Raw genomic sequence first — 26,251 nt, 5'->3', positions numbered from 1 at the left:
ATTTCTTGACAGATTTATTTATTTGTTTCATCCTTTGAAGAAGACCAGAATGGCAATCAGTAATGGTTGGATATGCTGTATTTACAAAACCAAGGTGGCTTCTGTCTAGTTAGAGCCAAGAAGGTCAGCCATGAGCCAGATCCTGGCATTGATTGCAGATCGCTTCATTCTTTCCTCACCTTGTAACCCTAACACTGCTGCTTGAGAGGATCTAGAGCAAGAAAAAGAGCAAGCCTATTATCAGGGCTCGTAGCTTTGAAGTTTGAACAGCTCTACACAGTGCATCTGTCAGTTTATCTGTCTGTTAGACATACCAAGAAGAGTCCCTAGCTTTTCTGATCTCGTGACGACCAAAGACTTGTCATTTCTAACCAGAGTACAGTGAATGGGTTCCTCATTAGCTGCTATTTTCTTCACTTTGAAGTTTGAAAATCGGGAGTGGGGAGAGTAAGTGAAGAGGAACCACCAGGGGTCCCCACAAGATTTCATAAGCAGTGGTCGTGTGCCTGTGCTGTACTTTGGAGAACTCGGTAGGACTTTTTTTTCTTGACTTCATGGGCTTTTGTGTGTTTATGAAGAAGTTGGACTTCAGAACAAAGACCTTAAAAATCTATGGAAGCTGTTGTTATCAAGAAGATGTGTAGAGGTAAAATGGGGATAATGGTGCTTTTTCAGATTCCAGTTTGACAACCCTGAATTATAATTTTGCCTGTCAAGAATGAATACTTTTCATGTGCTTCTCTTTCTGCTGGAGTCAGTGCTGTCATATGCCCTTGGTCCTGGCTCACAGAGCCTCTTTTCTGTGATGGTCTCCTTACTTCCTTTATATTAAAGGGTTTTTTTTTTTTCCTTGAGTACTTTCAGATACAAATGCATGAAAACTTGAATGAAATTATCTGAAAGGCACGTAACTCAGGTGTGACCCTGAACTTACGGATCTGTGCACATAGCGAAGGACTGTTCAGTGCATTTCTCCAAAAAGATAAAGAACTGTAGTATAAATAACAAGACTTCTGGTCATTCTGGTGGTATGTAAAAGCTATACTCCATTGTTTGTGTATCCCTCAGATGACTGCAACACAAGTCCACGTTCAAAAGGAGCAAAATCCTTTAAAAACTGTAAAGATAAGGTTGCACGCTGTTGCTGTGTCTTTTCATCAAACAGAAAGTGAGCATGTTGTGGTTTAACCCCAGCCAGCAACTAAGCACCACGCAGCTGCTCACTCACTTCCCTGCCACCCAGTGGGATGGGGGAGAAAATCAGGAAAAAAAGAGTAAAACTCATGGGTTGAGATAAAGACAGTTTAATAGGGCAGAAAGAAAGAAAATAATAATAATAATAATTGGAATGTGCAAGACAAGTGATGCACAATGCAATTGCTTACCAATCACTGACTGATGCCCAGTTCGTTCCTGAGCAGCGATCCACTCCTCCCCAGCCAACTCCCCTCAGTTTGTATACTGGGCGTGATGTCACATGGTATGGAATATTTTTTTGGCCAGTTTGGGTCAGCTGTCCTGGCTGTGTTCCCTCCCAACTTCTTGTGCCCCTCCAACCTTCTTGCTGACTGGGCATGAATGAGAGGCTGAAAAGTCCTTGACTTAGTCTAAACGCTACTTAACACCAACTGAAAACATCAGTGTGTCATCAACATTCTTTTCATACTAAATCTAAAACATAACACTACCAGCTACTCTATCCCAGCTAAAACAAGGACAGAGCATCATGGCCAAAGACTCAACAGACAAAAGTTACGTTGTCTACACTGGAACCTACAGTCATATTTCCTGCCCTTCAAAAGAGGAGTATGGGTTTTACCTTTCAGTTGTCCTAACTAATTTCAGTGTTAGTCTCATCTGAATACGAACACAAAGGGAACACCAGAGGGTTTTTTTGCTAAGGGGACTCTCCATCTTTTCCTTCCTGGATGGGATATTTGCAGCTATAGGTACTGACCCATTAGTTTAGAAACTGTATCTTGCAGGTATTTTAGGCTTGCACTGAAGTAGCAGCCGTGGACACAGTTTTTTACCATGACTTGGCTAAGGATCAGTACTTGCCTGTGAAGCTTAGGCTTTTGAGTTATATTTGCTTTTTTTATATCTAGTTCAGGTTCATGCTAAGGGATTATGTTCTTAATAATTAGAAAAAAACAAACACCCAACCCCAAAAAAACCCTAACTAAAAAACCCCAAACCCGTTAAAGACCTTACCACTCATGTAGCTGCTTATTACTGGGCCTGTGTGGGAGACTACTCTTCAACTCTGATAGCAGAGTTGTTTCTAATGTATCAATAAATGAGGTTAGGTGAGTAAATTTAAATCTTTGTTTTTAGCTAATTCAGCCAGTTTGGGTTGAAAGAAATTAAAGAGTATTCACATTAGTAACTTGGTGAATGGGAAAGAAACAATCCCTTCAATCATGTAGGCTAATATCTTTGTGCCAGGTGGTACAAGTCTTCAGCTGTCACAACTATGGCTATAGCCTTAGTTGTTAAGAGATTTTAGAGAGTGGACATGAAGTAGTTTTTAATACTTTCTACAAACTAAAGTCAATGCCTTTAATGTTTGAAATCATATGACTAGAAGCATGAGTTCAGTATTCATCCTGTAATTAGGGTGACAGTTTTCCATTGGTTTTTTTGTTTTTTTTTTAAAGCTGAGAAGATTAAAAAGTGCTATAAAAAATCAGTATTTATTATTGATTTTGCTTTTGTGAACATCAGATATAGTGGTGATATTCTGTACTGGTATGTATCATAAAAGTGAAAAAACTTTTCAGGCTGTTATGTTATATTAAGCTTTTGTAACTAAGAGTGGTAAGATTCAGTAGAATCTAGAAAGTAGATTTGAGTCTTGTTGTAGTTTTAAAGCTAAGATTGTCTTCATGCTTTACAAGTATTATCTTTTCATGTAGTTTAGTCTATGTGTTTCTGTGCTTGTCCTTGTTTTCTTTCTTGTTTAAAGAATACTTGAGTATGTGTCTCCTCCTTGGACATTAATTTTATTTTGGAAGTAGCTGTGAATGGAACTAGACTAAATTTTATATATGTATATTTTTGGAAATTGACTTTTAATCTTATATTCCAAGAGTATCTACTGCATAAACTCAAATAGTGGTTTTTTTAGTTTTGTTTGGGGTTTTTTTGTTGTTTTTTTAAAACTCAAGTAGCTTCAGTTAACTGGCAGTGCTCCCTCGTTTTTCTAAATATGACCTAAAAATTGACCAAGAACCTTTCTCACTAAATGGCTGCAATAGGAGCAGTACTATTCTGGACATCAATTAAGTTAGTTTCAGATGGGGTTTTTTGAATGCTACAGAGAATGATCTTCTGTGTATTTGTCTTTATAAGGCATATATGCATTCGCTAATTTTTAACAATTTGGGTTCTTGAGTATCCTTAAGAATTTTTGTGGTCTAGGATGACTTGAGAAAGTTCACGAAAGCTGCTATTTCACTTATTTTCCCTTCTGTATTGTATTTGAAGTGTAAGGGGTTTTGAGCCTTTTTATGAAGAAATAAGTCTGCTAGTGATCTAAGCATTACATTGAGAAATTCCTCGCAATTCATTCACCCCTTTTCCAAACCTGAAGTTTGGAAGATGAGTGATGTTCTCATCTTGTTTAACAATCTTCACGTCACGGGCAAAATAAATAAATGGAGCCTAGATATGCTGGGGCTGCGATGAAAATGGGAATGTAATTTTGACACTGGTGAGGCTAAGGATGGAAGAATGGGCACAACATGGCTTTTGTTTTAAAACGCCTGTAAAAGGCTTATCATCTGTGAGCTCAAAATTTCTTTCTGAAGGGCAGGCTCATTTAAAAAAAAAACCTGGCAGTGTACTATTTTGAATTAGTGTACTATGGGAGGTTTGAAATTAAGTGTTCAAAGCTGGTCTTGGCTGCTTCCATTTTTTGGGCAGTTGTTCTGACATATATATTTGGGATATATGTTGAAATTTTAATTTAACTGTGGGTGTGGGGAATGTTTTTACCTGTTCTTGAAGTGTATGGTAGTTGCTTAAGAAGATGATATGTATAGAACTCCTGACTATAATAAATAATCATGTTTGAAGGTTACCAGTTAAAAACTTTAAAATCCTATAATTTTTTCAAAAATTTTCAGCAAATGACTACTCACTTATTGCTATCACTATATTTCCTCTACTGTAGAACACATTTTTATGTGTAAAGATTTTATTCTTAATTTTAATTTTATCTGCTTTTGTTTTATGTCTGCATAGCATTTCTCACTAGGTACTGTCCTTTCGTAGGTTTTGCAGGAAGGTATGTGTGAGTTAGGGGACAGATGACAGCCTTTTAGTTCTTAGTACTGAACAGAAAAATTGAACATTACACTTGTTATAGACGCTCGTGACAAATTGGAGGAGCCAATTTGTATTAAATAAAAGATCGAATTTATTAGCAAGCGATAAAAGAGCAAAACAGCGCTGGGCGGCCGGGGAGACAGTGCTCCGCCACAAGCTCGCACCCAAACAGGGGAAGAGCCTCTTTATTTATACAGTCTTTTTAGTCCCTGATACGTGACGGCTGGCTGGTATCTTCGGTATCTTGTGCCATCAGGTGTTAAGTGGTCGTAATTTGCCTTTAGGTGGTTGTTGGGATGAAGGCCGAAGTCTTCCTCAGCTGTTCTTTAGGTGACTCAAGTCCCATTCATGCTCTGTAAACGTCTCTCTACATATGCTAATCATCGGTACTCATGGTCTTAGATAAGTGAAGAATATTCCTTCCTCCATATGCGATTTCATGAACAAAGTTAACCCGTTCATTACAATCCCCCCTTTTCTATTTTATCCTGATTTTGTTCATTAAATCGATCTAATACTTCTTTTGCCCGCCCGAGGATAGGATTAATTCCTTCATCCTCTATTTGTTCATATTGTTTTCGCAACAGCATTAAGTGTGCAGCTTCTAAGCGCCCTTTAACAACAGCGATCAACTTATTAAAAATGCATGGCCCGAAAGTCAAAAATAAGATCAACAAGATAAGGGGTCCTGTAATAGTTGACAATAGGGTGGTTAACCAGGGTGAATAATTAAACATAGACTCATACCAGCTCTGTTGTGCTTCCCTGTCTTTCTTTCGTTTTTCTAACCCCTCCCGTAGCTTGGCCATTGTATCTCTAACTACTCCAGTATGGTCAACATATACACAACACTCCTCCCGTAGGGCTGCACATAACCCCCCCTGCTGCATGAACATTAGGTCTAAGCCCCGTCTGTTTTGTAATACTACTTCTGATAAAGACCTAACAGACTGTTCTAGGGCCGTCATGGCTTTTTCTATCCTAGCCAAATCCTCGTCGACTGCTATTCTTAAGGATTGAAATTTTTGATTTTGTTGTACGAGGGAGGTTATTCCTGTACCAGCTCCAGCAGCTCCGACTGCTATGAGGGTTGCTACCGTGAGGGCTGTCAAGGGCTCACGTTTTTGTATGTGATGGGCCTGAGTAGTTTGATAGTCATAAACAAAATCTTCGGGATGGTAAATAAGCCTAGGTATTACAGCTACTTGTATACAATATTCAGTTATCCAATTAAAAACCTTTAGGGATATACAAGGTGTAACCCCAGTTTGGGAACAGATCCACTTAGTATTATCTGCAGGAATTAACCACTCAGCTGTTATTTCTCTTGATTTGTGAATTGTGTTACACAGGTGTCGTTTGTCTTTTGGGACATTCCCTATACATCTTCCTTTTCCTGATACTTGGGACATTGTTATCCCTTGCTTACGTCCAGATTCTTTATTCCATAAGCACTGAGCTGGGTTTGTTCCGTTGGCCTTTTTAAATCTAATGTCCACCCCAATAGCTTCATAAAAGGGTGGACGAATGCTGTAACATAACCAACAATGCTCAGTTATATTAGGGTAGGTGGCATTCAGTACCTGATAACTGGCTTGGAGCATATCCCACAATGGGCTGACTTCGGGTGTAAGAGTCGAGGGTTTGATTTTTGTTGATACGCCTGGGGTGTTATTTTCAGTGATGTTTATATTAGGAGAGATTGTAACATTATGTACAATACTGTTACTATCATCTTCCTTTGCTATGACTGGATTTGGTCCTACACCAGAGGGTTCATTGGGCACCGGCTCCTTTTTTATTAAAATTATTCCCCCTGTATCAGTGCCTGGTTCCCAAAACCTGATTCCCCAAGTTCTCCCTATAGTCCATCCTAGATCTTCAGGTTTCGAAACGTTAAGATAAATATGCCAACATGTGCCTCCTCGAACCGTACCCTGAGGTCCATAGGTGGGTTTTTGACATCCTGGCGGTCCCCATCCTACAGTTAAAAATTGGTCTTTCCCTCCCCCTGGTGTCCATTCTGATGCTATTGTTTCACAGCCCCAATATGCACAGTAATATTCAGTTGGGTGATTGCAATATCCTTTTCCTGGATTGTTAGCTGGACACATATAAAAGGCTTTACGCTGAACTGTATACTTGCGAGTATTCTCATCAATGGGAGCCCATCCATGGTATGACCTTACTAGGGAACTTAAGTGGGCCGTGAAAGAGGGAGCGCCTGGGGTAATTCTGTTTTGTATGATAACTGAGTGTTCTAGTTGTATTAGTGACCACTTGAAGGGTTGATGGCTGACATTACCAGATACCATAGGCCCAACAAGTAAATACCACAGTAACATCATCCAAACACGGATTGCTGGTGGGGTTTCCCAAGGAACACCAATGGGTGTTGATGTCAATTCCCGATTATCTCTTTGCCAGGGCATACCTGGTCGGGCTCCCAGAGTCCATTCCTCCTCTCGAAGTGTCTGTTTTTCGCCATTACCCGCCGATGATCTCATGGTGTACTTACACTCCCTTTTCCGTACGCCTCTGCCTACTTCGCCTACTCCGGTGCCTGGAGCAGCGAGGTTTCTCATCTTCTCGGCAGCAGTCGTACTTCTTAAGGGCGTGTTTTCCACTTGCAAAGCCCTTACGGGACTTAGCTCCTCCCCGGGAACTGTGTAGAATATTTTATATTACCTGGGAAATGACAAGACACTCGCAGGATTCAGGGTTATAGGAGCTTCGGGTTGGTTAGGGATTTCCTGTAGCTACCCCGTCCCCCGTAAGGCGGATGCGTTTAGTCCCCTTCTCCTTTGGGTACACTGTGTACAGCCGTCCCTAAATGGGTGGCTGTTCCTGCAGTGTGTCCACCAGCATTCCTTATACAAATTTTATTTAAGAGTAGACGCTATTCTAGTGATAACGTCTAGCTCGCTTCCACGTGAATCTGATAGTACACCGCCTTATAGTTTCAGGTACTAATAATTCCTACCCACAAATTAGTCTATTAATTTCCACTCTATTCAATTGGTCTCCATGGGAATTGGTACTCTCGACACTTCATACAGTAATAATGTCCCCTTCTAGAACTACAATACCATTTCTGACCGTACAGTTACAAAACACTCAACTCCAATAGTTATGGTTACGATGCTTTAAACACGGAATCCCACTAAATATTCCGGTGGTCTAGGGACCTTAGTCCCCTCTTCACAATAAAAAAGTAAGTACATAAAAAGGTGAGTCCTGCTAATTTATGTATATATACCAGCTCCGCTGGTTTGATGAGGTATCTGTTCTGTAAGCCAAGGAGTAAAGTTTACCATCTGTAAATTCTCTCCAGGTGACACCTGGAACCACTGGTATTAACTAGGTTTTACCGTTCTTCCAAAAGGATTTATTCATTCATGCAGTTCCTTTTTCTTCCTTATCACTAGTTTTAAGTCCTCTGAAGTCTTTGTTACTTCCCACTGATCTCTGGGTAAAGGTCCTTTAATTCGCGAGGCGTGCGTCCATCCTCGTTCTGTAGTCCGGACAGCAGTTTCTGTGGTAAGTAAAACAAGAAAGGGCCCCTCCCACCTAGGAGTGAGAGAGGATTCTTTCCAGGCTCTGATTAATACCATATCACCTGGCTTTACTGAATGTATGGATATATCCAGGGGCGGCCTCTGTACTACTATTCCTTTCTTTCGCAATTTCTCTCTCCTTTTCATCAGCTGAACAATATAAGGGTTAATACTATCTTCATCTAAAGTAGGGTAATTGGCTGGGCATTCCATATCATAGGGCATGCCATATAACATTTCAAATGGGGAAATTCCAGTATCTGTTCGGGGCTGAGTCCGAATATTTAATAAAGCAATTGGCAAACATTTTACCCATGACATTTTGGTTTCTATCATTAACTTAGTTAATTGTTTCTTTATTTCTCCATTCATCCGTTCTACTTTCCCGGAGCTTTGGGGGTGCCAAGGTGTATGGAACTCCCATTTAGTTCCAAAGGGGGCTAGAGCTTCTTTTATTACTTTGGAAATGAAATGTGGGCCTCTATCTGAATCAATAGTTTCAATATTTCCATATCGCGGTATGATATGTTCCAAAAGTATTTTTACCACTGTATTGGCAGTTGTCCTAGCAGTAGGGAACGCTTCAATATAATGAGTGAGGTGGTCCACCAATACAAGTAAGTGTTTATATCGCCCTACTTTAGGGAGATCAGTAAAATCAATCTGTATTTTGGCGAATGGTCGGTGTGCCAATTCCCGTCCCCCTTGTACTTTTTCTCTAAGATGATGCTTATTGATCCTCTGACACGTTAGGCACCCCTGTACGATTCCCTTGGCTACATTATAAACCCCAATACACATGTATTTTATTGCGAATTGATCAACCAGCGCTTGGACACCCCAATGAGTCTTTGAGTGCATACCTCTCATTATTTTCCATGTTAGTGCTTTTGGTAATACTTGTCTCCCATCGGGTAGTTCCCAATTACCCTCTTTTTCCACTACTCCCATTTCCTTCAATTTATCCATTTCTGGTTTACTAAACTGTGGGCTAAGGATTTTTGCTGGCGTTTCACCTGCCAGCGGGGCGATGGTCACAGCAAGTAGTGCTGCCGCCTTGGCTTCCTGGTCAGCAAGATTATTCCCTCGAATTTCGGGGGTTGTTCCTCTTTGGTGTCCCTTAACATGTATTACAGCTATTCGCTTGGGCCCTCTTATTGCTTGTAGAATTTTGACAATGAGTTTCTCATGAACCAAACCCCTTCCTTGAGAATTAATAAGTCCCCGTTCCTCCCAAATTTTTCCAAAAGTGTGTACCACTCCATACGCATATTTGGAATCAGTGTACACGGTTCCCTCTTTGTCCTTCAAAAGTTCCAATGCCCTAAGTACTGCATATAACTCACATGCCTGCGCCGACCAACTAGGACTGAGGGGTCCAGATTCCTTTACTTTTAGGCTCCCCCCGTCCACAATTGCATATCCTGACTTCCTTTTCCCTGCTATTACTCGAGATGATCCATCAGCAAATAGCTTTTCTCCCTCCCCTAATTCTACCTCCTCTAGATCTGGCCTAATTTTTGTTTGTTGTTCTATGGTTTGGAGGCAATTATGTGTTAACTCTTCTTCAGGACCTCCATACAAAAATTGCGCCGGGTTCTGTAAGCTCGTTGTTCCGATCTCTAATTTAGGGGAATGGATCAGGATCTCCTCATATTTTAAAAGCCTAGCATCGGTGATCCATTTTTCAGCCTTTTGTTGGAGAACCCCTCGAATATTATGGGGGGAGAACACTTTTAATTCACTTCCAAATGTTATCTTATTTGCTTCTTCCACTATCAGGGCTACAGCAACAACTGCCTGTAAACAGGTGGGCCACCCTCTGCTGACGGGGTCTAATAATTTGGAAATATACCCTACAGGTTTCTTTTTCCCTGCCCACTCCTGGGTTAAAACTCCATATGCTGTCCCCTCTTCAGTGGCCACAAATAAATAAAAGGGTCTCCTCACATCAGGCAGACTCAAGACAGGAGCGTTAACTAGATCAGCCTTGAGACTCTCTAATCTCTCTTCATCCTCCGGGGTCCATTTAAGCAACCCATCCATAGTTAATTTTTGATACAAAAATCGTGCTTTCGCACTAAAGTTTTCAATCCACTGCCTACAATACCCAAATAGTCCCAACAATTGTCTAATCTGTCGTTTACTCCTCGGGGCTTTTAGTGATAAAATTCCATTTACTCGTTCGGGGTCCAACTTTTTAGTCCCCTTGCTTATCCAGTGTCCTAAATATTTCACCTCCTTTTCCACAAACTGTAGTTTTGGCCGTGATACCTTGAGGCCTTGAAGGCCCAAGAAATTTAACAACCGTATGCTTTCTTTTCTGACTGTTTCTTGATTTTCTCCTGCTAACAATAAGTCATCCACATACTGTATTAGTATGACCCCATCCTGCAGTTGGTATTCCCGTAGAACCCGTTCTAGGGCTTGTCCAAATAAGTTTGGGGATTCTGTAAACCCCTGGGGGAGTACAGTCCACCTTAACTGCTGTCTCCTATGAGTGTCTGGGTCTTCCCACTCGAAGGCAAAATAATCTCTACATTCCTCCTTTAGAGGGCATGACCAGAATGCATCCTTAAGATCTATTACGCTATACCATTGGTTCTCGGGTCCCAACTGACTCAGCAGGGTGTGTGGGTTTGCCACTACCGGGAACCGGCTGACAGTCCGTTTATTGATTTCCCTTAGGTCATGCACCAACCGATAGCTACCATCGGATTTTTTTACTGGTAGAATCGGGGTATTAAAAGGGGACATGCAGGGTTCGAGTACCCCCTTTTCTATTAGTCTCTCGATCTCAGGTTTTAGTCCCCCTTTCCCTTCATTAGATATGGGATATTGTTTAATTCTCACTGGAATCTCGGGGTTCTTAATAACCACCTCAAATGGTTCAATATCCAGTTTTCCAACCGTTTCGGGAGTATACCACACTTCGGGGTTAATTTGTTTCTCGTCTACCTCTGTAAGAGGACAAAGCCTAATTTTTAACTCTTCCTCTTCCACGTCTACTCGAATCCCCATTCCTATGATTAAATCCCTACCTAATAGGTTATATTCCGCTTCAGGTACTAACAAGAGCGTTCCGATTCCGCATCTGCAACTTGATTCCACCGCCACATCTTTTATCACGGGGACCCTGAAAGGTTCCCCTTTTGCTCCAATTACATTAACTTTATCCCCGGATATTTTACATCCCGGAGGTAATGATTGTACGGTAGACCTTTCGGCTCCGGTATCTACAAGAAAGGTCACCTCCTGGCGCTGAGGACCCACTTTTAAAGTTATCAAGGGCTCCTTTTTACCGGGGGTCCTCAGCACATAGAGCCCCTGACCCCGCTAATCCTCCTGGAACATTTTTTCATCCTGAATCCTTTTTCTACATTCTCTCTTCATGTGCCCTTTTTTCCCACAATAGAAACATTCCACGGCTTTATCTCCTCTCCTCTCCATTCTTCCCTTATCTCCCCCATCGGGCCTACAAGGTCTCTTTATCACACCCTTTTGTCCTTCCCTTACTGCTGCAACCAGCAGTCTAGTCTGCCGCTTTTCAGTTTCTTCTTCTCGCCTCACATACACTTTCTGAGCTTCTCTAAGTAATTCATCCAACCCCCGCTCCTGCCAGTCCTCAATTTTCTCCAACTTCTTCCTAATATCTTCCCATGATTTGGCCACGAACTGAGTTTTCAGCAACGCTTGTCCCACAGGAGTGGCAGGATCTACCCCAGAGTATAACTGGAAGCTTTTCCTTAACCTTTCAAGCCATTCTGTCGGGGTCTCATCTTTTTTCTGCCTTTCACTAAAGGCTTTATTAATATTCTGTCCTCGGGGAACAGATTCCCGTATCCCCTGTATTATAATTGTTCTCACGTCTGACATATTATTCCTGTGAGCCGGATCCTGATTATTCCAGTTTGGCCGATTTAAGGGCCATTTTTGATCCGCCGCCGGGCCAGCCTGATGTTGCTGGTCCCACAGCCTTATCCCAGCCCCTCTAATCATGTCCCTTTCTTCTACGGTAAATAATATGCCCAGGATAGACTGTAATTCATCCCACGTGTACAAATTTGGTCCCAAGAATTGATCTAACCTCTCGGCTACCCCCAGGGGATCATCTAACAAACTCCCCATTTCTTTCTTAAATTCCCTTACATCCCCTGTATTAAGGGGAACTGCCACATACCCCGTTCCCGGTCCCCCCTGTCCATCCCCGCCAGGTACTAACATTTCTCGAAGAGGAAACAATCTTTCCTCTTCTCTCCTTATTTTATTGCGTGCAGACCTTCTGGGAGGGGGTGTCGGGGTCGAGGAATTACGTTCCGAATCTGACCCTTCCTGGGCCTGGACTATTTCCTGGCCTTGGAGTGGGTCCTGAGGAGGAGGAGCATAGGGAGGGGGCCAAAGGGGGTCCTCAGCATCTTTTCGAGGTTTATCTGGTCTGTTTTCCCTTAAGGCAAAGAGGAATGACAGTTCCCGGGATTGGGAAATCCATAAGGCAGCATATTCACTTTCCTCTGGGCTGGCTGGTGGTCTCTTATTGTTTACCCATATATTTAATTGTTGACACACCCAATCCTCAGAGGACCCGAACACAGGCCAGAGTACATGAGGATTGCTGAGAGGTTTTCCACCCCAAACCTCAATACAATAACTAATCATCTTTTCCTTAGACCTATCCTTTCTCCTTGGTGAACTGTCCCAATATCTTAACATCAGGCCTAGGGGACTATCTGGGGGTATGTCTGGTAACTTATTTCCCTTCCCCATCCCCATGGGTCCAGAGGGCTTGCTTTTCCTCTGTCCCATCTTCCGAGGTGCCTTTATCCACACACACACTCACTTCCCCTCGGTCGTGACTCGCTCCCTCGCGGGCTACGAGAACTGCACTACTGGAGGGTCCGCACTCGTGCGATCTCAGAGAGACCTCACACACAATCACACCTCGGGATAACCACCCCAACCAAACGGCTCACGCTTTATATACTCACCCGCTCCCGGGGTCTTCGTTTGGTCTTCGTGCACAAAATTTAAGGGGTCCTGCAGGTTCTTTTGCTCAGTTATCGTAATTTTAGAGGGGTTCGTGGATCCAGGGTGTGGTGACGACACCTCCTCAAGACGGGGCTATCCGGGGATAGGGCGCCTCCCCGCTTGAAAGGGTCTGCACCAAAGAACCTGGATCCGAGTCACGGCACCAAGTTTGTTATAGACGCTCGTGACAAATTGGAGGAGCCAATTTGTATTAAATAAAAGATCGAATTTATTAGCAAGCGATAAAAGAGCAAAACAGCGCTGGGCGGCCGGGGAGACAGTGCTCCGCCACAAGCTCGCACCCAAACAGGGGAAGAGCCTCTTTATTTATACAGTCTTTTTAGTCCCTGATACGTGACGGCTGGCTGGTATCTTCGGTATCTTGTGCCATCAGGTGTTAAGTGGTCGTAATTTGCCTTTAGGTGGTTGTTGGGATGAAGGCCGAAGTCTTCCTCAGCTGTTCTTTAGGTGACTCAAGTCCCATTCATGCTCTGTAAACGTCTCTCTACATATGCTAATCATCGGTACTCATGGTCTTAGATAAGTGAAGAATATTCCTTCCTCCATATGCGATTTCATGAACAAAGTTAACCCGTTCATTACAACACTGATTTTGGGGGTTTATTAAGATTCTTCTGTTAACAACATCAATTTTCAACATTGTGCGCTGTCTTTTTTTTTTTTTTTTTTCCCTTTCAGCTATTTAACGCAGATTTGTAATCTGGAATCTGGAAGAGTACTTTTAAATTTTCGCTCCCCTCCCCTCCTGGGGAAATAACAAACTTACGATGCCTTTGTTTCCTTGCCACCCCTTTGAGATATGTAAGAATGTTTCTACTTGCTTTTACGGGACAAAAGAGCACATACCAGAGATTTACAGATTGCTCAGATTGCCTGACAACAAATGTCCTGTAAATCAGACTTCTTACTGTCCTATTCTGTCTTCTCCAGAGACACTTCACCTCATTGGAAGTGGTTTCCTCAGCTGACTCGCTTCTCTGCTTGACCTTTTATTTGTAGAGCTTGAAAGATAAAGCAGGATGTCACATCCCAGAGCAGAAAAGTGCCTGAGGTACTAGACTGTGCAGAAAACTGCAATAGCCTTATATGCTTTTTCCACTACAAATGTAGCTGTTTCTGTGCTGTTCTCCTTTACCAATGTAGTTCCCGCCTGCACTGTATTTAAATAGCTCTTTCACGGTTCAATATACCTGTATGCTTATTACTTTCTTCCCTCTCCCTAGTCATAACAAGTAGGACATCCTGCTTTAGCTGTGTCATCTTTGGTTTTGTTCGGGTTTTTTGGTTTTGGGTTTTTGTTGTTGTTTAATTTTTTTAGTGTCAGAGGCTTCTCTGTTAACCTGCTTTGTAGAAGAGTTTTGATGGGTCAGGGCATTCTGGAAATACCTTAGTAATGGAAGTGTGATGGTTTAGTTGCAACCTTTTTTGTGAGTTGCGTCAAATTTCTTTCCTGTTCCAAGAACTCCCTGAATGTTGCTTAGATTTTCTTTTCTTTATTCTTACAGTGCATTACTTCACTATTTTTGTTTTTTTCAAAGATGATCTGAAATGGTTTTGAGTCTGCTTTCTGCGGTATCTGGACTGGACTCTGGATCAAAACTATGATACTTAACAGAAATAAGTTACATGTAATATCTTTAGTGTTCTCATTAATCCTTTGTAATGTCTCTTGTATTTTTACAGTAGTCTAGGTTGAAAAAAAGGTTTATTACTTAAATGTTTTTACTGTAAATAGTGGTTGTTGGGAATCTGGTATAGGTTTTTTTGTTTGCTTTTTCAGGATATTGGGTTTCGCTAGCATTCAAGCAGTGCCTTTTTTCCCCGTTTGCAATTTCTTGAGTAACTTTCATCTTTTCCCACTTGCCTTTTAGTGCCTGTTTGGATAGGGCAGGGAATCTGTGGAATGAATCTGACATTATAAAATGGCAAGTTGGCTGGTTAGTTCTGTCTTCACAACTCTGTAAGCATTTGTGCAGGCTCTCTTCTATGAATGTGCTCTTCCAGTATCCGCAAAGGTTAATCTGCACCGGACTGGGTTAGGCACAATACTGGTTCTCTTCTGGCTGTTGTAGCCATAGAAAAAACATTTTCCTGGCTCTTCCTTTTCTTTATTATTACTGGGAACAGCAATCTCTTTCTGAGGAGGAGTCTACTCTCTGTGTCTATGTCACTCAGTTTCCTTCACTCAAGTGAGGCAGATCTCTTACCTGCTAACAGTGTTTTAAAGTCACATGAGCATACACTTTTAAGTTGTGTGGATCGTTTAACACAGCTCAAGATAGTGTGTCCCTAACTTTGTATCCTAGTTTGTTAAACAAACCATTTTGTTAAAGGCATACAAGGAAATCTGTTGTATGTTGACCTAAGCTGTCCTCCCCCCCATTAATTGCAGGTAGTGGTGGACAAATTAGCGACTGACATGCTCTCAAGAAGTAAAGTTTTAGTCCTATGTGAAGCTTTTTGAACAGTTACCTTTCTCATTATCTTAGTTTCCTGCATTCCTGCCATTACTGCATGCAGCTGTAAAGCAGTATCTGTAATAGTATCAGATACAAAGCAGTTGGGGTACTTGAGTCTCTGGGAATGTGGAGAATTAATGTACAGTTCTTAAGAATCTTGGTTCGGGTCCTCAAAATGAATGGTTTTGGTGTTACAGGTTTTGCTTGATTGTTGGAGAGGTCTGTCAGCAGCAACGCTTCTGCAGCAGGAGACACATAGTGTTTCAAAACAAGAAGAGAAGGCCTGTAGTTTCATGCCTATCGTGTAACTGTAGGCACATATGTGCCAGAGGAGTTGGCATGTGGAATCACGTTTGTGCAGCGATGATGCAGGGATTCTTCCCAGTATGCTTGGTCTGGCTCTGGAGAGTCTGTGGTTTTGTTTGTCAGTTACTGACTAATTGATGAAACTTTCCTTTCTATTGTAGCCCAGGCTGAAAGCATTTTTGCAGTTATTGGAAGATTTAATATCTGTAATCCACTGCCCTGACATTTATCTGAAGTGATTTAAAAGACATCCAAAGGGAGAGTTATTTCTCTTCACAGAAGTGGTAGTACTTTTGGGGTCTAGATTTGCTACCTCTTTGTTGTTTTGATACATTTACAAACAACTTTTTGTGATTGCTAACTCAACAGTGGTCTTTCTCTTGCTTGTTAATTGTTAATTACAATTACGTTATTGTACACAATACGTACGTTATTGTACGTTATTGTAACAATTATGTTATTGTAATAACGTTTACTACATAAATGAAAAAATTAACTATTAAAAATGTCACATATACAACAGGAAGAGGACACAATAGACTAAAACTTACAATGTGCTTGAGGGAGGGGTTTGTGTCTTGTGCTTTTCGTATTCTAGTGCTACTTTTATGGACAAGGCAGGAGAGTTTTCTGTCTCATTGCAAACCTCATCAGAATGTAGGAAAAATCAGATGAATGTAAAAGTAACAAAGATTTCACTCTGGCAGGAGGCCAATTGGCAGATGAGAGTCTAGAATATAATTTTTGGTGCATGGAGCAGGTGGAAGAAGGTGACGAATGATGCAGTGAGTGGAAACACTTCTAGGAAGTCCCAGAGTCATTTCAGCTGAGCTGTGTGGTTTCCATTTATGATAGTACCCAACTGGTACAGGCAGAGTGATGTTAACAGGACTTTCTGTGAGCATGATAATGAAATAGTCAGACTATTTGTGATCTGACTTTTTCTTGGGCATGTTCTTTGTAGGTACTGTTTTATTGGGAATGCCAAAAATTACCGTGTGTGAAAAGTTAGTATCTGTTGAACAGTTTCAAGTATAGCTTCTCAATAAATTATAAATTGTGTTCTGATCTATTTGGGGAAAAAAATGGACATGCATTGTTTCCAGGTGTAAGCAACTGTATTTTCAGATAGGATATGCTTCATTGTATGACTGAATTTTTTTTGGCTGTTCATTCAGAAGCTTTTCTCAGTGCCTGTAAAATGGTAGAATATTAAGACTTTTCACATAAAGATGAATGGAAGAAATTTATTTGAAGAAAGAGTATGTTTTAAATTGTAAGTATTCTAAATAATTTTTTTAAAGGAAATAAGAATGGGTAAAGCCAAAGGGATCTGTCTTGCCCAATAACAGATCTCTAGGGAAGACTATAAGAACAGAATAAGCATATGCACATCTGCAGAACGCTCTCCTAGCCTCCAGCATTTCCACCAGAGGTGTCATCTTTAATAGCTTTTGATGTTTTGTTTTTTTTTTCTTCTGTGAATTTGTCAGGCTGCTTTATGAACCATTGCATATTTCTGAAAAGTGGCAAAGAATTACACCCCTTCCCTACATGCTGTGTGAAGAATCAGCCCTTTTTTCTGTTTGTCACCTCATCACTTTCATTACAACGCATAGGGACTACGTAAAAGCAACTGAGGCTTTTCACTTTCTTCATGCCACTTGTGATTCTGCTGACATCTATTGTGTTGTCATCTACATTACATCTTTTTCAGACTGAAAAGTCCTGATCCATTTTGTTGCCCTGTAGAAGGAAAGCTAATTTGTACTCCGTCATCATTGTGCTCTTTTGTAAACCGTTTCAGCTCTTCTGTAATCTTTTTGGACTTTTGGCATTATGTAAAGTATTTCAGGTGTGGACAAGCTGTGGATTTATACAGAGTTTTAATGAAGTTCTCTCTCTTAACTGGTAATTCTTCTATCACGTTAATTTGGGGACTGCTAGTGCATGCTGAGCTCTTTCTTGTAACTTTATTACTACATTTGTGAATGGTAGTAGTCAGGTCAGAGCCCATTGCTTATAAGATAAGTTGGGACTGGTTGTGCTGCCCCCTCGCCAAGTGACATGATTTGTATTTATCTGTACAGAATTTTATCTTGTGTTATCACCCAGCTGCACAGCAAACCTTGTTGCTTCATTTTTCAATCCTTTTTCTAGGTAACTTACTTAGAAGGCTGATCCATTTGCCAATATGGGAAAGCTGTCTGTCTGACCTCCGCTAGTAACTCTTGATATTGGCCAACCAGTTTGGCTATACTTCACTGTGGTGGGTTGACCCTGGGTGGACCCCAGGTGCCCACCAAAGCCGCTCTATCATCCCCTTCCCAGCTGGATGGGGGAGAGAAAATATAACAAAAGGCTCGTGGGTTGAGATAAGAACAGGGAGAGATCACTCACCAATTAACATCAGGGGCAAAACAGACTTGACTTGGGGAAAATTAACTTAATTTATTGCCAATCAAACTGGAGTAGAGTAATGAGAAATAAAATAAAATCTTAAAACACCTTTCCCCCACTCCTCCCTTCTTCCCGGGCACAGCTTCACTGTGGATTCTCTACCGCCTCCCCTCCCCTCCCAGTGGTGCAGGGGGACAGGGATGGGGGTTGCGGTCAGTTCATGACATGGTGTCTCTGCCGCTCCTTCCTCCTCAGTGGAGGACTCCTCACACTCTTTCCCTGCTCCAGCGTGGGGTCCCTCCCATGGGAGACAGTCCTCCATGAACTGCTCCAACGTGAGTCCTTCCCATGGGCTGCAGTTCTTCACGAACTGCTCTAGCGTGGGTCCCTTCCACGGGCTGCAGTCCTTCAGGCACAGACTGCTCCAGCGTGGGTCCCCGTGGGGTCACAAGTCCTGCCAGAAAACCTGCTGTGTGGCCTCTTCTCTCCACAAATCCGCAGGTCCTGCCAGGAGCCTGCTCCAGCGCAGGCTTTCCACGGGGTCACAGCCTCCTTCGGGAACCCACCTGCTCTGGTGTGGGGTCCTCCACGGGCTGCAGGTGGATATCTGCTCCACCGTGGACCTCCATGGGCTGCAGGGGGACAGCCTGCCTCACCATGGTCTTCACCATGGGCTGCAGGGGAATCTCTGCTCCGGCGCCTGGAGCACCTCCTCCCCCTCCTTCTTCACTGACCTTGGTGTCTACAGGGTTGTTTCTCTCACATGTTCTCACTCCTCTCTCCAGCTGCAATTACTGTTGCACAGTTTTTTCCTTCCCCTTCTTAAATCTGTGATCCCAGAGGCACTACCACCATCGCTGACAGGCTTGGCTTTGGCCAGCAGCGGGGCCATCTTGGAGCTGGCTGGCATTGGCTGTATTGGATATGGGGGAAGCTTCTAGCAGCTTCTCACAGAAACCACCCCTGTAGCAGCCCCTGCTACCAAAAACTTCCTAGGCAAACCTGATATGTTCACAAGGCTCAACAGCTGGGTAGAGGAGAGGGATCTGAACTGGAAGTCCTGTTACCTGTTTTTATTGCTGCCAGCTGTCTGGATGTTTACAGTGCATATAGCTTTGCAGCAGTTACGGTGAATGGTTACAGAATTTGCAGATAAGTAGAGGAAAAAGGGTATAAGGAAAAGATTCAGACATGGGTTGGGGGGGGTCATCTACTTTGCTTGGAGGGAATGAGAGGTTTCTTATTACTGAAAAAACTTATGTTGGGTTGTATGTTAATAAGGAGTGATGATGTTTGAGAAATGACAAACACAAGACTTCCTTTGGATGAAGGAGAGCATGGAATCAAGGTGTGATCACACCTTGTCCTCCCTTCCACCTCAATCACGAAGTTATTTCTGTGGTTTTACCTCTACAAGGGAAAGGAGGACTTGGTCTGAGTCTGAAAACCTAATGTGTTAGTGTTATACTGAATGTGCAAAAGAATACGTTGCTGACACCTCATTGTGTTTAAAAATAAAACAACCACCAAACAAAAGGCGTATAGGTAAGGGATTTGGAAGTTTTATGTGGACATGAAGGTTTTGAGCTGTTTTCCACTTTTATATTTGCACTCTTCTGGGCAAAAGACTGTGAAGAGTTTTGTTCAGGGGGACTACAGCTTTAGCCTGCCATCTGTTTCACTCCGAGCAAACACAGTACAAAGATGCCACTGCTAAAGAAGCTCCTTTTTTAACCTTAACATTGGCTGAATTTTGTACCAGCTCCATGGTGCAATGCACATTCATGGGGCATGCACATTCCAACCACCTGTACTGAAAGTGAAATACTTTCATGGTGATAACATCAAACTAAGGAGAGCCAAAGAAAGGGGGTGAGGAAGCATCATCCAGTTAAAAATCACTACAAATTTGTGAAAAATGTTCTATATATATAATGTTCTGTATTACTGCTATGTTTTTTTTAACTTGTAGTATTGTGACCTTAATATTTTTTCCCCAAAGCATGAAATACACTAGTTTTGTTTTATTTGATATAAGCTTCTCAATCTTTTGTGCATATTCAAATAGAAAATAACTCATTTTCTTTATATAGGTTATAAAACAGCTAAATGGAGTCTGAGCAGCTGTTTCATAGAGGCTACTATCGAAACAGTTACAACAGTATAACTAGTGCAAGCAGCGATGAGGAGCTTTTAGATGGAGCAGGTGTAATTATGGACTTTCAGACCTCTGAAGATGACAATCTCTTGGATGGTGATGCATCAATTGGTAAGTTAATGTTAATTTCAGCTTAGAAATTTCTTTGGGTTTTATTTTTGTGGTTTTGTGTGGTTTGGTTTGTTTTGTTGGGTTTTTTTTGGTTGTTTTTTTAATAAACAAAATTGACCCTTTTTCATGACTCATTAATGCTTCTTTTTAGCTAATCTGTCCTTCAGAGACATGCTTTAAACCTAAAAGTGGCTGAACATTTTTCTCTGTGCATGTCTTAAGTTGCATTGTATGGGATGACTTCTGATACAAGGCAGATATTAACTTACTTCTGGCAAATGACAAACTTCTTGTCAAGTAGGGGAAGGATGACTATTCTGCAGCTACCTGGTCTTTCTTCATTGCAGCAGGATTTTGGAAGTCCCACTGTCTTCAGTATTTCTTTGGGGCAGAAAGTAACAGTCTCTTTTAATTGTTACTTGTGGAGATAAATCTGTTTTCTGCTTGATTCAGCTTCAGATCCGTAAAACAGGCAAAAACCTTAGAACTAGCTAAGGTTATTAGAAGCAACAGAAAACACCACACGAGTTGAACTTTTGACTAAGTGAAAAGTTACAAAAAAAACTTTCTACTGTGAGCACTGATAAAAGCACTGAAGTAATACAAAGAAGAAAGAACTGGGAGGCTCTTCCTTTTTTTTTTTTTTTTTCTCAATTAACAAAGCAGTTAATGGAGTTTCTCTTAGCAATGGTCAAAGAGGAGACAGGAGAGAAAGAAAGAAATTTCTGTTTAAGATGGTAAACTTAGTTAAATATATATTCTTATCACTTCCACTTGTTTTGTTTAAAATCAAACTCAGCCTCTTGAGTTTTCTTTTTTATCAGCCTTTCCTTCCCCATTAACATTCAGTTGTCTTCTTTCCCTGCAGAGTCTCTTCCTTCACGCATTTTCCCTTTGCCACACTTGGCAGTTGGGTGTTGGCATTGTACTAGATAGTTGTGTCCTATCGTTACAAGCATCCTTCTCATCTGTATTCCTTCTATCTAATTAGATACATCTGGAATGTGCAGTTATTTAACTTGTATACCAATACAGGTATCAAGAGCCAGGGCACCTTCAATCTACATAAAAATTCCTTTTGCCAAATTACTTATAGAACACCAGCATGATGAAGTCAAGCACTTAATAGTTAGGAAATTATTAACTGAACAACTGGCTTCCATGCGTAATGTTTTGTTCTGAATATTTGGCACTTAATTAAAAGTGAGTGCCTTGCTTGTCTAATGTATTTGCAGCCTGTAGTGAAAGTCTGAAGCCACTCTGGTTATTGTTTATATAAATCCTCTCCATCATTTCAAGCTTGAAGGATAAATAAGTTTGCAGTAAAATAAATAGTTTCAGAGCCAGTGTTCTGTCCCTTACTTGTTTTGAAATTACATCCGTAAACTGAGTCCAAACACATGAGGTGGTGGTTTTGTTTGCACTGTCAAAAGCAATTCTAATTGCTGCACATACCAGCAGCCCCTATCTCATTGTAATGCTGAAGTATTAGAATGTGCATTAGAACATAAATATTAATGTATTTTCTTTCCTGGAGTGGAATTTTTTTGCTAATGACATATCTGCTTGCCCCAGTTCTGGTCACTCAGTAAGAGGCAGCAATAGTAATAAGCCCTATTATTTTATTTAAGTGAATGGTGATCTATGTGTCTCTATGCATGGAAAATATTTTCTTGTACGGTAAATCATAGTAAATACCTTAGCAGTAGATCAGAATCTGGTATAAATTTTCTTTTCAAGGTGGTAAGAATATACTTCTAAAAAAGTTTTAAATAAACTTACATGCAGGAGGTGAACATCTGTGTTTCTCATAGCTTAGGTCTCAAAAAGTGTAAGGTGTTTTTTCTTGTGTGTTTTCAATTCAGCAAAACTCATTGACAAGACCAAATAAGCACTTCCTTGCTGGACTGCATGCGCCCTTTTTGTAGTCCTCTGTTATTCACTTAGCATCAACTGTTTTGTTTGTTTTAATTATTATTATTTAAATACTCTTAATCGTCTCTTTATTAATATATTTTTGTTCTGTTGAGTCTAAGTACAGATGAATTCATCATACAGAATCTGTCCCACCTACTGAGGAAAGGCAGGAGCATCCGAGTAACTGGAAGATCCCATGCTTCTCAATACTGGAGGCCATCCAGAGCATGATGTGAATGCAGAGGCATTATGGCTAGCTCTGTACGTGCTTTAGCTGGTGAACCCTGCCAAAACCAGGAGCCCTGTTTAAACATATAGGTTGTGTCTTAAGTCTGTAGGGCTGGAAGTACTTATAAGCCTCATTTCTTAGCAACATGAACAAAATGGCAATAACATATCTGTACTGAAAATGATTATGGAAATAATGTAGTTAAATTGAAAGCTGCATAGCTGCAGAATGTAAGCTCAGCGTACAAATGAGCACAGACATGAATTTATCCAATCTGGATAAGTTGCCATGAACAATAGAGTGTTCATCATAATTTTACAGTTTATGTAATAAAATACAGACTTACAGATTTTAAAAAATCAAGACCATGCAATGAGGAGAAACTGAAGGATTAAGAACTTATCTTTCTTTTTTTTTTTTTCTTCTTTTTTTGGCTAATGAAGATTGAACCATAAACTGCACATATATTATGCAGATAAAAAGCTAACAATATGGAATTTCTAAAGTCATTGTAGTCTTTCCCCCTCATTCAGAGGGCAGTAAAGTAACAGAATTCTGCTTATTTCAGTAGGCTTGTTAAGTCCTTTGGCTGTCAGGACAGCAGTTTTATAAAGCCTGCACAGTACTACCATTCACATTACCACTCATACTTAAGTACTTAACTGAGGCGTACAAAGTCATTGAGGCTGTTACTCAGTGGTGAATATGCCTTCTGTTGAAAACATGTGGAAGGTGGATGATATTGGGAAAGAATACTAACGATATGTACTACTTGTCTTATGTGGGAAATTCCTTTATACTATATGGGACTAAACAGGGGAACATTAACTGGAACCAGTCTTCAGAAAGTCTTATCACCTCGACTTTTAGGTTTCTTTAATATTTAGTTGATAGAGATTTGCGTTTTTAGTGTCACCTCTGATTTGCAATTTGAATGGTTTTGTGTAGTTCCACATGGGGGATTCACCATTATCTTAAAAACAATGCTGTACAACAGTCTTGTTTCTCTTAACACCATCTGAAAGCATGTATGTGACCTGTCCCTTACTGTGTCATCTGAGAAGAATACAGAAACTGTGAATATGTAGTATTATGTACTAAATACATATATTATATAAATACTTATGTATAGTGATTATGCCATAATTATATATATACTATATCATATTCCTGTTATGTTCTCCAGTAGCTGTTTTCTTTGCACAAATTTCAGACTTTTAGTGGCAGCATTATGGAGAACAAGTAGGTATCGTGAAATTATGAATTCTTTGAGGGTAGTGTGTTTTAACATGCTAAATAATTAAATTGCTATGCATGTGCAGGCTTGGATGGCTTGCACCAAAGCCAGAAGGGATACTGCCTGTCAGCTTTGATCAAAACTTGCTTTTGTTGCTTATCAAAACTAATCTCTTTGTAGTACTGAAGTTAGTGTTTTTCCTTGTTGAACTACTGTCTAATGAGAAGTACGGTGACATTATACTGATAGCAGAAGTATCTGCCTCTTTGTAGGGACAACGTCTTACCAATGCTTGTACACGCAATGTACTTCCATGTATGCAATCTGTGGAGATCATTTTCATCATGGCTTATCTATGTTTTATTTTTAGACTATTTGTCCTGCTTCTTGCTAGGTCAATTTAAGCATGTTATACTTACTATTGAGAAGCTGTCAGTTCTTTAATAGTTAAGCCATATAAGCTAATATTCACTGGTTTAAATTTTATAGGAGTAGATGTATACTATTTAGCTTTTAAAAAATTGTTACACTAGGATAGTTGTTTTCCATCACTTTAACAGAGGAAAAAATAATTCTTTCTAATCAGAAGTGAAATCTCCAGAAGTGAAATATATTATCAGATTAATTTTTTAACTGGGGAATATGAATGAGAAGATTAAATGTCTAATCCATTCTGTTTCTCTCAGCATTGGCTTGCCTTGTCTGTCTCTAAAGCTTGAGAGACATGCAGTTCTTGGCTACTGGCTGGGCTTGAAGGACATAACAAGTATCTTCAAAAGTTCAAACTTTTTTCTTTTATGACTCAGAGTTACCCAACTAGTGAGGTGAAACTGAGAGGTCTCCATAATTTTACTCAGAATTGAGGGCTGTTTATATGATAGAAGAGAGGACTGCATCAGTTTTCACTATTTTTTTTATTGAAGTGTAGAGCAAGCTCTGCAGGGGGTGGATTTTTGTGGTGTTGCCAGACTGCAAATTTTTCAAGGCACTGACTGAAATCAGATGATTAAACCTTATTCGCAGTAAAAATGGTTTGCAAACAAATGATCTCACTGGTGTTATCTCAAGGTACTTTGATCTGTCTGTGGGAGTCTGAGTCCTGAATGAGCTTGGCATTCTTTTCAATAGCTATAGTGATTCCTGCTTCAGTTGAAGGAGCTTAGTTGCTTATATTGTGACTTCAATGTGGAGACAGTTTACAGTCTGGCATATGGTGTTAACATAAAATTGGCAATAGTTAACCTTAATATGACAACCTGTAAACTGGTAATTCAAAAGCTGCTGCTACAGCCGCTACTATCTCCTTGCAGTAACAGCAGTGCCACTGAAAAAAAGAGTATGCCAACAGGTCATGTTGTAAAACACTGCAGCTCTCCTAAACTGTCCTTACCCATGAGTTGGAGTCCTTTGCTTAAAGTGAGAGACCAAAACAATCCGTTTTCGGTGCCCTAAATACCGACATTAAAAATATGGTATAGTGAACTAATATTATGGTGTTATTTGAGCAACAGAATGTGATTTTCAGCAAGTGTGAGGTGGCTCTGTATAATCAAGAAATTCATACCACATCAGAGGTTAATTGTTCAAGCAAGATCTAGACATAGTTATCTTCCAACAACACATGAATGTCCTTTCATGTGCATGCTTGTTTCTATTTAGCTATTGCAGTTTATAAAGAAAAGAAAGAATACAAAAAAAAGAATAAAATAACTTATTTCCTGCATAAAGAACTTAAGTTCCTGTTACATTCTTTATGCATGGAAATTGCGTGAACAGATTCTTCCTGTTGGGCAGAGCTGTATGAAGAAGGGTCTTCAAAGTCATTTTGCACCATTGGCATTTTTTGTATTTTCCATGCATGTGGTATAAAACTGACTTGACTGAACAGTCATTATGACAGCTTGACATATCTCTTTCCTAAGTTACATACAGCCTATTTTCCAAGTTAGCAATATTTCCATTTAAGGGCTCATTATTCTTACATAAGGAATATATTCAGTCTCAAATGAAGCCATACAAATTCAAGCATGAGATAACATGACTTGCTGTGATCACAGGGGCAAGCATGAGGCACAGCTAGTTTATTTTGAATAGTTAAATTGTCAGTAGCTGGTTATCTTTTACTTTTTTTCCTGTTGGATTGTAGTTAGAGCTGCAGACATTTTGCCTGTGTTCCATACTACTAATGCCGCTGAACACAGGATATCTGACAATACAGAACCATGTTTTCATTTACTTTTTTTATTAGTAATGCATTAAGTTAATTTTGTCCATCTTTTTGGAACACAAGTTGTTATATGTTATGTTTACATGGATAACTGGGCTAATTAACAAAGTTCTTCCTTCAAGGATTTCAAAATTCCTGGCAGAAAACAAAAAAATTGGCTGGAAGAGTCTTAGGTTAAGGGGAAAAAATGTTTTATGTTAATTGTTGGATGTCATGATTGAATGAGTGAGTTGCAGGTGTTTGAAATGTCTTTTGCATCTTACCTGTTTATC

The 26,251-nt window shown here is 40.5% G+C and overlaps 1 protein-coding gene across 5 annotated transcripts in view; it reads left to right on the top strand.

The window, feature by feature from the left end:
• CLCN3 (chloride voltage-gated channel 3) overlaps positions 1-26,251 on the top strand; it is an 85,031-nt gene that overhangs the window by 5,151 nt on the left and 53,629 nt on the right. For all 5 annotated transcript variants that reach the window (XM_041125764.1, XM_030018108.2, XM_030018142.2 and 2 more), the window contains exon 2: positions 20,194-20,369. In XM_041125764.1, the coding sequence (XP_040981698.1) occupies positions 20,210-20,369 (160 nt within the window). In that variant the 5' untranslated portion in view covers positions 20,194-20,209. The remainder of the gene's footprint in view (positions 1-20,193; positions 20,370-26,251) is intronic.

Source organism: Aquila chrysaetos, chromosome 1 (genome assembly GCF_900496995.4).
Source record: "Aquila chrysaetos chrysaetos chromosome 1, bAquChr1.4, whole genome shotgun sequence".
NCBI lineage: Eukaryota > Metazoa > Chordata > Aves > Accipitriformes > Accipitridae > Aquila > Aquila chrysaetos.
The sequence above is the reverse complement of the archived record's forward strand: the minus strand, read 5'-3'. Positions and strand labels throughout refer to the sequence as shown.